Source organism: Arachis duranensis, chromosome 7, assembly GCF_000817695.3.
Source record: "Arachis duranensis cultivar V14167 chromosome 7, aradu.V14167.gnm2.J7QH, whole genome shotgun sequence".
NCBI classification, from domain to species: domain Eukaryota; kingdom Viridiplantae; phylum Streptophyta; class Magnoliopsida; order Fabales; family Fabaceae; genus Arachis; species Arachis duranensis.
The window spans coordinates 52,330,244-52,342,193 of record NC_029778.3 but is presented as its reverse complement, the minus strand read 5'-3'; the positions used below and the strand labels follow the sequence as shown (position 1 = coordinate 52,342,193).

The 11,950-nt window shown below is 36.2% G+C and overlaps 2 protein-coding genes across 2 annotated transcripts in view; both read left to right on the top strand.

Annotated features, from left to right (window-relative positions):
- The first annotated feature begins 4,323 nt into the window (after nt 1-4,323).
- The window catches only part of LOC107458953 (seed lectin-like), a 7,849-nt gene continuing 222 nt past the window's right edge, over nt 4,324-11,950 (top strand). Inside the window, exons 1-3 of the mRNA XM_052251595.1 lie at nt 4,324-4,410; nt 8,108-8,135; nt 11,343-11,946. Of these exons, the coding sequence (XP_052107555.1) occupies nt 4,324-4,410; nt 8,108-8,135; nt 11,343-11,946 (719 nt within the window). The remainder of the gene's footprint in view (nt 4,411-8,107; nt 8,136-11,342; nt 11,947-11,950) is intronic.
- LOC107458994 (uncharacterized) lies at nt 8,157-10,274 on the top strand. Its single transcript, XM_052251810.1, has 4 exons — nt 8,157-8,566; nt 8,850-8,943; nt 9,559-9,707; nt 9,877-10,274. Coding segments are annotated over exons 2-4 (396 nt in total). The 5' UTR covers nt 8,157-8,566; nt 8,850-8,942; the 3' UTR covers nt 10,123-10,274.

Sequence of the window (11,950 nt, the reverse complement as noted above, 5' to 3'; positions counted from 1 at the left end):
TCTCTTAGATTCCTTAATCAGAATCTTCGTGGTATAAGCCGGATTGATGGCGGCATTCATGAGAATCCGGAAAGTCTAACCTTGTCTGTGGTATTCCGAGTAGGATTCAAGGATTGAATGGATGTGACGAGCTTTAAACTCGTGATTGCTGGGCGTGATGACAAATGCAAAAGGATCAATGGATCCTATTCCAACATGATCGAGAACCAACAGCTGATTAGCCGTGCTGTGACAGAGCATCTGAACCGTTTTCACTGAGAGGATGGGAGGTAGCCACTGACAATGGTGACACCCTACATACAGCTTGCCATGGAGGGAACTGTGCACTTTTCCATGGATGGAATATTACATTACAGAAATTCAGAAGACAAAGCATCTCCAAAACTTCAACATATTCTCCATTACTACATTACAAGTAATTAATTCACGCTCTTTTATTTTTCTAATAATTCAAACTGATAATTTTAATTGAAATCCTGACTAAGAATAATAAAATAAACATAGCTTGCTTCAAACCAATAATCTCCGTGGGATCGACCCTTACTCACGTAAGGTATTACTTGGACGACCCAGTGCACTTGCTGGTTAGTTGTGCGGATTGCAAAAGTGTGATTGCAATTTCGTGCACCAGTAAGCTACGAATTTCTTTCATTTTTTCCAGCACTGGATTCAAAATTATTGGGTAAAAGTGTCGAGATTTTAAGCTCTTTGATGTTATAGGATCCAATTAGCTTGAGGAAAAGGCTTAATCTTTTCCCTTTGATCCTTGGATATAGTAAGAATTCTCAACCCTGGTGAAGTATTTGATTTGTTGTGTTTAGGTGTAGAGTTTGTATATGTGGTTTTTTATGACGTGTGTTAGGTAATATGTATGTAAGTGGTTTGGAGCTTAATTGAGTTTTTATAAGCTTGAAAGTGGAATATTGGTGCTGGAAAATCTATTTAGGAGGTGTTGAGCCTTGAAAGCTTGAGGAAAAAGTGTACTGGAGGTGTTCCGAGTTAAGCGGGGAATCGACCAAGGTATGGTTTCGGTTTTCTGAATCTAAAATATAATGTATTGTGAAAACTTAGACTAGTGACACTAAGATAAGAATTGAATTATTGATGTAGTTGATTGCATAATGTGAATTGTGTTGATTATATGGATAATGATTTTGGATGGTTTTGGTTGATTGGGTGAGAATAATTATTATGTATGTGGTTAATGGGCTTGGAGATTGTGGATGATGTTTTTGGTTGTAAGTATGTGATTTGTATATGATGTTGAGTGGTATATGTATAGTGATTGATGAATTTGAAGTTGAATATTGTATTTAATATAGACACTTGATGATGTATGATTGGATATTGTTGAAATGGAAAATGAGAAAAACAAAGAATTAGTAGGATGTGGATGTAATACTGGAGTTGGATAATATTTAATGCTGAATTTGGTAGGTTTTTTAGTTGGTTTTCAAAGGTAGGAATTGGTATGTTTTGAAAATGGAGTTTGTAGAGTTTTTTGAAAATTATGATTTTGACCAAAATTTGGTAGATCATAACTTGGTCTCTGGACTTTCGATCTATTTCAAACTTGTGTAGAAAGAAAATTTGGTTTGAGATGTTTATGCCGTTCGAAGAATAATGGAGGAAAAATATTTTAAAATGAGGAAGTTATGCTCGATCAAAGTTTGGTGTGTAAACTGAAAAAAATCTGGACTTAGCAGCTTTTTCGTGCTGTTGCATTGTATGCGTACGCATACATTCCATACGCGGGCAAAAATGTATGCTCACGCATAGTGGCCCATGCGTACGCATCACCTAGGGTTTTTGTGTATGCGAACATTCGATTCAATTTAACGCGTATGCATACATGGGAAGGGTAATGCGTATGCGTCTTGTTCCAAACACACCCTCACGCGTATGCATGCCCCACACATTCGCGTTACCTGGGCAAAATTACATGTATGAGTATGGATACATATGATGTGCGTACACATAGCTTTGTTTTTCAGCAAATGAATGTTTTGTGTTTTAAATCCAATTTTGAACCTCTAAACTTATTTTTTCACTCTTTTAGCCCTAGATCTTAGTAGTAAACCTATTAATGAGCGAAAGCTAGGGAAGAGGAGGTATTTTGCGGGTGAAGTAAGGTTGAAAAGTGATGACTTATATATAGAAAATGTGAATACATGAAGTATATATGATGCCAGAGCAATGATGAATGGTTGTGAAATGATTATGAATAACTATGAATGAATGTGATGATTGAGACTTGTTCATGATGAGAATGTGTTAGTTTCTCTCTATTGTAAGGTGTGTCGGGCACTATATCCCATGAGTGTGACGGGCACTATATCCCAAGACCGTGGCATGTCAAGCACTATATCCCAAGAGTGTGGGAGCACCTTACCCTGGAAAGTGTGTCGGGCACTATATCCCATGAGTATGCGGGTACTATATCCCAAGAGCGTGGTATGACGGGAGCTATGTCCCAAGAGTGTGGGAGCAGTTTATCCCAAGAAATGTGACAGACACTATCCCATGAGTGTGACGGGCACTATATCCCGAGAGTGTAACGGGTACTATATCCCAAGAGTGTGGAGGCATAGAGAGATGATATATGGGTTAGCTACCGAGTGTGTCAGGTTCTGGCAAAGTAACCAACACGTGAGCTCACGGCCAGTAGAAAAGGCATGTATCATTCACATATATTCGTCTTGTTTGAGTTTGCACTATTTGGGATTGCCTTTGTGAAATTACTAAACTTACATGCTACATGATCTTCTTGCTGTACCTGCATTCTACTTGTGTTTGCTTTGTCTGTTTTATTTGTCTAAGAGGTTCTATCAGAGTTTTAAAGGATTGGAGGAAAGGCGATGATTTTAAGGGTTAAGTTACAAGTGAGATAAATTAGAACATTTTAGATACCTTACCTTATTTTATAATCTTAAATGTTGGTTTTAAGTTTAAATTTATTGTTTGGAGTTCTAGGATTGCCTTCGGCTTTCTCAGTATGTTAGATATGTGGGCACTATTACCATGTTGAGAATCTCTGGTTGTCACCCATGTGAATTTTTGTGGTTTTCAGATGTAAGTCAGGCGGCACCTTGCTGAGGCATACTGGAAGCTTCTGATTAGCGAAGATCCTTACCTTTTGGGGCTCTAGTTTGGTTATATGTATTTACTTAGATACTTAATATCTCCATTGCTTATGTACTTGATGTATTAACTCCTCTTAGAGGTTATTTTGAAGAAACAGACCACCCGCTAGCACAATATTGTTCGCTTTGGCACACAAGGCCTCATGGTTTTGCTTTTGACGATAGGGATGATAGCCAAAGTCCCCCACACTCATTCGTCAAAATGCATCATGCTAGGAAGAGGTATCCACACCCTTATAAGACATGCTTCATTTCCCTCCCAATTATATATTTCGGTAATTAAAATAATTAAATTATTTATTTAAAAAAATCCATTACTATTATTTACCTGGCACATATCACAATTATATTTGATCCATCTCATCGTTATTTATTGCTTTAAGTCTGGACATATTTTGTGACACAATAGATTGACATCATCCATGCAATGCAAGCATCGTCTCTTTTTAATTCTTTTAGTTTTGTGTCTTGGCAAAATATTTTATGGAGTTATTCATATCATTCCATCAGTTAAAAATATTTGTAGAATTAACCTGATTCATTTTAATGTATTTATTTATTGAATTACACCACTTTTAGAAATTAACTTTTAATTTCATATAATTAAAAGTGGAAAAAATAGAAATATTCTTTATTTTCATGGCTTCATCTCTAAAGAACGGTGTCGATAATACTAGTAAGAGTATTATTAATTAAATATTTTTTTTTAAAAAAAATATTAGAGAATTATCAAAATTTATTTTTTGACCATCAATTTGTCATTAATGTTTAAAAGTAGTATAAAATAAAATATGTTACTAGATTATTAGACTAATGAAACTTGACTAAAAAAATTAAGTTAATAGCTAAATAGTGATGACTAAAAACAATAATTTCTGATAATATATTAACATTTTTATTTATATTTATTGTTTGTGATGTTTAGCTAGCATTACTTTATAAACATCAAATTGCAAGTGTTTATCTTGTCGACGCATACAATCATTTTTTTTTCAAATTTTAAATTGGATTAACTACAAAAAATGCCTTCAAATTATTCAAATGCTAATAATAATAACCACCACTTTTATTATTAACAAAAATAACTTTGAATAATTTAAAAACGTGCACGAAATATCCAACCATCATAAAAGATGATTCCCGTTAACAGAATTGTCTGATGTGAAAAACAAAGAAGCATATGTCGCAAGCGGAGATGCCTAGCTGGCAATCAATTTCCAAATTTCTTAATGTGGTTATTGCCGTTTCGGATGTGAGTATTTTCGCAGTGGTGGAAAGCGAGGCTTGGAGCTCTGAGGGTAAGGTGGATGTAAATGTGAATGTGAAAGAAAATGAGAATGGGAAGGTGGGTGGTGAGGGGAGTGGTGAAATGACACCTGTTATTCTACCAGTGATTAGGCGAATATCGAGGGAGAGGAGGATTCCTAAATAATGGCTCCACCTTCAGAGAGAAGCCCTCCCATTGTTGCTTGCTTCTAATTTTGAAATTGGGGATTTGGGTTAATAAATTGAAAAATTTGGGAATGGGTTGTTAGCCAACATCTCCGTTTGTCACATATGCTTCTCCATTTGTCACATTAAATATTTTTGTTAACGGAAAACATTGTTTTAATTTGACAGCTGGGTATTTCAAACACGTTTTTAAATTATTTAAAGTTATTTTTGTCGATAATAAAAGTGGAGATTATTATTGTCAGTGTTTAAATAATTTAGAAGCATTTTTAGTGGTTAATCCTTTAAATTGTTATCCAAAATTAAGTATCTACTTCTAATAACAATGAGTAATCATGCATCTACCGAGACAATAAGTGTGCTCCTATATGTTACTCTTATATTATCCACCCCAACCAAAACTCAAAATTCTTTCCTGATAAGATAAATATCCACTTATTATATATAATTATATTTCATATAATCATACTAACTATATATTAAAATTAACAATTATTATAAAATATATATTACTTAAAATATAAAATATATATTAAAATAAATTAAATTATATCTATATTTATATACAAATACATAATAATTATTTTTGGGATATATATCATATTTATACTTCATAAGAAGGAAAAGAGTATTAGAAATGATAACAGATATATACACTACAAGAAAAAAGGCCTATGACCACGCTTTTTTTTTGCTACGCTTTAAAAGCGTGGCCAAAAGTGGTCAATGGCCACGCTTTTATGTGGGTGGCGATTGATTAGAGATTTGGCCACGTTTTTTCTTGCTACGCTTAAAAAGCGTGGCGAAAAGGGTCTATAGCTACGCTTTTTTGAGGGTGGCAATTGATTCGAGATTTGGCCACGCTTTTTGTTGTTACGCTTAAAAAGCGTAGCCATAGAGAGAAACAGATACACTTTTAAAGCGTGGCGACAACATTTTGTTATAGTGACATTTTAAAAGCGTAGCCATTTCCTACAACTCTTTTGGCACGCTTCAAAAGCGTAGCCAAAAAGATTGAAAAAAAAAGTTTTGAACAGGATATAATTACTTGATTACATTGCACACCATCTTTCAAAATCTCTTTCTCCTTAGAATCCTGAAACTCTTCAAACCTTTTTTATTCAAGGAAGGCCCTTCCAAAGAAACCTAAACTCTTCCAAAGACCCCAGGGCAGTGCTCGGCAACCCCAGCAATCCGAAGAACATCATCGGGGCTCCCTGTTCCAGAACTCTAACCTTACCCCTTTTTAATTAACAAACCCTAACCTAACACCTACCACACGGGCCCCCTTTCCCCTCACAACAGCGCCGCATCCCCGCTCCCCCTTTTCCCCTCTCCAGCGCACACAACACAATACACACACGCACCACCTCACCCACGTGGAAGAGGAGAGCTCGAGGAAGGAGACGCCGCCTTGCTGCCAGCTCCGTCGCGCCCAGCCCGCCGCCGCTGTCGAGTCAAACCCGAGAGAGAGTGTGCGACGATGAGAGAGGAGGAGCCGTCACCAAACGCGTCGCCGCCGCTGGAGGAGCTTCACGCTTTTCTGTCGCCGAGGAGGGGAAAGAGGAGCTGCTCCTGTCGCGTCAGTCACTATCGTGATTCCTGGTTGCTGATAAGGGATCCGCGAGAACCGTTGCCGTCGCGGAGGAGGGGGACACGCGAGAGAGAGCTGTCACGGTGGTAGCCATCGTCGCTGTTGAGTACATGTTCATGCTTTTTCAGTAAATCTTCGATCATCATTTAATCATTTATTTTGAATATTACAATATATCTGTGCTTTTAATTGTTATTACTCTTCTCCAATTGAAAGGAACCGATGGAAGGAGAGAAAAGCAGGTACCGTCAAGTTCCGGAAGAACAAGGTTACTCGCAAGGTTTGGCTTCTCATCTGAACAAAATTCATTTGTGCTTCTTTATTTGTGTTGTTTATTCTCTGATTCATTTGTTTATTATTTTCGAGTTTAACTCTATTTATTCAGCTTTTCGGTTTTCGCTGTTTAAATCCACTTGCTTTTTTTGGATTGAGACATATAAATTAACTCCTTTTTGATGTTGGTTGTTGTGGAGTTATCTTCTGCTGCAGCAGATTCCATTCATTCAGTCTTATGCTGGAGATGTCAACCAAGTTATCCACATTTTTTGTCAGTATTTTCGTTGGGTTATGCAACTTATTTGTCTCGTTTTGTTGTTATTGGATTTAATACTTTGTATGGTTTATTGTGGATCTTCCAAATAATACTTTGTTTAGATTAGAAGCTTAGTTGTGCATTATTTCTCACTTGATTTGCTCTTTTTTTGTTGAATCGCCTAATCCTCTTACTGTGTTCTTATGTGCCCTAATCTGACTGTTATTTACTAAAAGAGTACCAGATTCAATTTTTGGGAATATACCTTTCTATTACCTAGCTATTAGTTGCTGCATGTGAAACCAATCAGTGGTTGCAATATCTTTTGGGTTTTACTATTCTGTCACTGAAAAATCAGGGTTTCAAAGAACTTGTTTATTGTGAATGAATGGAATAATAAAATGGTGCAAGAACAATGAAAAGTTCTTTGTTTATTTATAGAAATGGTTGGGACTTGGGAGGGAGTGATATTTCTTATGGCTGATTTTGCCTAGGCACAAATGTAGTCATAGCTTTAATATCATTAACCTTTTAGATTTTCATTTCACTATGTTGCTGCGGCTTATGGATTGTGTTTGTTTTTGTGAGTACATACATATCACATATGCTTGATTATAAACAGGTGCTGGTGGGAAGAATATGCTAGTGCACCCTGTTTAGTTTGAAGTTAGAATTTATAATCCTTTGATATCTCTAGTTCTCTAATGAAAGTCTTGTAACTTGGCTTGATTTGCTTGCAGATTTCCATGTTTGTATGATCATATCTTTGCTGAGAATTTTAAGATTATGGGTAGAGTTAGAGGAAAGGGTAAAAAGCTAAATGTTAATCATGAAGATGCTGGAAGTGGTGAGGATGAAAAGCTTCCCACACAAAAGAGAAGAGGAAGGCCACAAAAACCTCTTAAAGATGAATTTGATGACGAAGAAGTTGAAAAAGTAGAGTGCTTACGTGTTTACGTGTTTTGAAATGTAGCTAATTTCTTTGGCACAATCCGGCCAACCAATAACACAAGATCTTCTTTCTAGTGGTGGTGAGTTTTTGTACTTCTAGATTTGTTTGCCGTTGTTTGGTTTGAATATATATTTTTTTTAGTAGTTGAAGACTTCATAATGGCTATAAGTATTTTCTAACTTTTAGTATTATTGTGGTAATTGATATCTTAATGTTTATTTAGGGAAAGTGCTTACTATTTGGTTTTGTTTATCCAGAAGAAAAGGCATAAAGAAAAAGTTGATTCAAATGGTAATTTATTCCCACTATTACTGAATATGGGCATTTGTATTCCTTTGGTTTCTATATTCCTTCTTTCGTCTTGAAAATCCAGTTTCAGTAGTTAGCAATAATGCAGGTAGTTCTCCATTGCAACCATCACCATCTTCAAGTAGTTAATTCTCTTCGAAGTCAACAAGAAAGGTAACAATATTGTTACTGTTTCATGGAATACTTTTAACCAATTAATTCACACAAAAAGGTTTGAATTTCCTCTGTGCATTAATTAACGTTTGGTTTCTTTTTCAGGGGTTGCACAGTTGTATTGTAAGCCTCACTTTAAGGTACAATCAATGTATTTTTCCCTCCTTTTTCAGTTAGAAAGGTAAATCAATTTTCTTTCTGTTTGATGTATGTTCTGTTAATTTCTCTCTCTCTCTCTCTCTCTCTCTCTCTCTCTCTCTCTTAAACTATGAGCAGAAAATGTCAAAGTTTTGGTCAGAAGACAGTGAATTTACCTCTGTTCAGGGAGGTCTCCATTTTCTCACTTGTAGTGTTACTATTTTCTGTGGCATTTGCGATTTTCTGGACTGCTACTACAGCAATCATATTCATGGATTGGCCAAGATATTCTTGTAAGTTCTAGATACTAGTACCTGCAAAATGGGTCTTTCTATTATCATTGTTGTTTCTGAATTCTTTTAAATGGCTAGCAATTCTAATATCTGTCTCGTAAGGGTAACTTATTATATCTTGGAGGCAACAGATGTCTGCCACGTGGCTTAAAAACTAATCTTCACTGTGTGGATGTTAAGGATTCTACAACCAATCTTGAAAGATATTCCCTTATATTCCTTTCTTTAAACTCAACTTAGCCACTATAATAAGTCTTTATAGTGTTCATTATTTCCTCTGTAGTAAGTACAATTACTCTCTGCTGCTACAAGGACAATAACACAGCCATGGCAGCTTCAGTTTCAACCATAGGAGCTGTCAAAGGAACTCTAATCAAGTATGAATATGATCTGTTACCTTTCATGTAGTTAGCTATAGCTTCTTTCCTATTCATAGTGTGCAATTTTTATGTGAAATTCAAATTACTGTTTTTCATTATGATTTGATTTTTGATTTCATGTGTGCAAATCCTTTTTCTCTCTTGTCGTATTTGCTTTGATCATTGTGAACATTTCTAAACTTGTCATATAAGGGAGAGGGCCTACCGAACTAGATATATTTGTTTAGGATGATCTTAACCAGTAACCGGTGGTGAGTGATTCTAATATGAAATATCATTTTGATTGTTTGATCTACTAAATGAATGTAGCAACAATGCAACAATGTGTTTAGGACTTGGGAGTATGACAGTGTTGTAACAAGTTATTAAGTAGGTGAATCATTGATATTTGAGCTTAAAAAACTGAGATGTCTAGTTATGTAATATTCATAAACATCTGTGTGGAAGTCACTAAATCTTGAAGATATCAATGAATCTCTCCGTGATTTGTAATTTCATTTAAACATCTTTATTATATTCATTGAGACATCTCCTTGTGTGGTTGAATGGCAGTCTTGATATTCTTGAATTTCTCTTCGTGTATCATTTCTTACTGAGAATGTTCTGATGCAGTGGCCGGTGTATATCTCGCTGAGAGGCTTAACACTGTTCTGAGGATGAACTGGAAAAGCTTCTCTAGTCAAAACTATTTTGATCCAAATGTATTATTCATGTCAGTTCTTTGGTCGGGTCCCCTTCTCGTCATTGCTATGATAATTCTGGTTAGTATTTTTCATCACGTAACTCATTTAAATGATGGTCCTCAATACATTGAACTGAAGTATCTTGTCTCTCTGGCAGATCAACACACTCTTCTCCTTGTGTTACTTGATTGTTAGGTGGAAAAGTAACTCTTAAATAACAAGAGAATAATGTAATTTTACATTGCAGGCAAGTTTGAATGGTTTTGGAGCTGTGGCTTCATCAGTTCCCAGTTCATCAGCTTGCTTTGCAAGCAGCTTGAAGAAGGTTCGTCAAGAATCTCCAGCAGCAGCAAGGTTTCCACCGGAAGCTTCAAGATTGTGGCGATCAATGAGGACAAGCAGACAGATAAGGACAGATGGAAAGGGTTGGCCTATGATATCTCAAATGACCAGCAAGATATCACAAGAGGGAAGGGTATTTTGTAGTTTTTAATGTGTATTTTGTAGTTTTTAAAGGAAGTAGATAATGTAATAGTTGTTGGAGTTGTAATACATGTATTACAAATTCATGGGTAGCTATTCTCACTTTGATTTTTTGTTAGAGCTTGTCATGTGATCAACCACTATATTTAGTGTACAAGTTTATGAAGGTTTTATATTGTTAATAGTAATTAAAATTGTTATGAAGGTTTTATATTGTCTAAATTTTACATTATCTATTAATTCGGTTAGATTTTATTATGAAGATTAAAAAAAACCAATTGAACTTGAACAAACCTATCGCCACGCTTTAAAAGCGTCGCTATTCCGTACAGGAGACATTTTTCGCTACGCTTTTAAAGCGTAGCCATATCTCTAGCTACTGGCACGCTTTTAAAGCGTAGCTATATCTCTTGCTATTGTCACGCTTTAAAAGCGTAGCCATATGTCTTGCTATTGGCACGCTTTTAAAGCGTAGCCATATCTTGATATTGGCACGCTTTAAAAGCGTAGCCACATTTCACACATATGGCCACGCTTTTAAAGCGTGACGATCTTCAAAAGCGTGGCAAAAAAAAAGCGTGGCGATAGATCACCAAAAGCGTGGCGATAAAGCAACTGGCACCCTTGCAGTTGTGACCCTTTCAAAAGCGTGCCGGTAGCTCAAAAAGCGTGGCGAAAAGCTATCGCTACGCTTTTTTGTACTTTTCGCCACGCTTTAAAAGCGTAGCAAAAAGCTTGTTTTCTTGTAGTGATACTAACATATAAACAACAGGCAGATTTTCAATAAATAGATACTAACCGATTTAGAGCTTGTCTTTCAAGTTTCAATTCCATGCACGTAGTAGTAAGAGAGTGCGAGACTATCATCTTTGATAAATTAAATATATTTTAAACGAGACTTGTAATTAAGAGCCACATGTGCGTGCGACTATATATAATTTAGTACTTGCTTGGTCATATCATGTGGAACAGCAGGTGATAATAATATAGTAATGCATGAAATCAATAAATCCGCAGGAAGTTAATTAATTCTATATTAGTGAGGGATTCAAATTTAATATGAAATGAAAATAAAAGATTTTTTTTTAAACATCGTAATCAGAAATTGAGTAGTATAAATAGGTAAAGGGAGCTGGTCCTATGCATCACAAAAACACAAACACAAAGAAATCATCACACACACATAAATAGATAGATATCATTGTGATTTGGGAGTAGCCATGGCGTCAGAGTCTGTTTCATTTAACTTCGACAAGTTCATCCCAAAGCAACCAAACATAATCTTCCAAGGTGATGCCATTGCAACTTCCGAAGGGACGTTGCAACTCACCAAGGTAGAAGATGATGAGCCAGTGTCTGACTCAATTGGGCGAGTCCTTCACATTACCCCTGTTCATATATGGGACCGTAAGACAAAAAAAGTGGCAAGCTTTTTCACTTGCTTCTCCTTTGTCATTCGTGCCCCGGACGTGAACAAAACCGCTGATGGCTTGGCATTTTTCCTTGCTCCCGAAAATGATGAGCCCAAAGACAAGGCAGGGTATCTTGGAATTTTCAAAAAACCCCCTTCCAAGGAACAAATCAAGGTTGTGGCGGTCGAATTCGACACTTTCAGTAACAAGAATCCTGATATTGCCGATCCAAACAATTGCCACATTGGGCTCGATTTCAAGGGCATCAAGTCCAAAAGTACTGCGGAATGGATCCTCAAGAATGGCGAAGAGGCCATTGTTTACATAAGCTACGATACCTCATCCACCCCAACTTTGGATGCAACGTTGGTTTATGCTTCGTCTCCAAAGATCAAGTACCAACTATCTGTGGGAGACGTCAAGTTG

Excerpts from the sequence above, each read along its gene's own strand:
- LOC107458994 (XM_052251810.1), top strand. Across the intron at positions 9,708-9,876 it reads TCATTGCTATGATAATTCTG|GCAAGTTTGAATGGTTTTGG; the intron begins GTTAGTATTTTT and ends TTTACATTGCAG.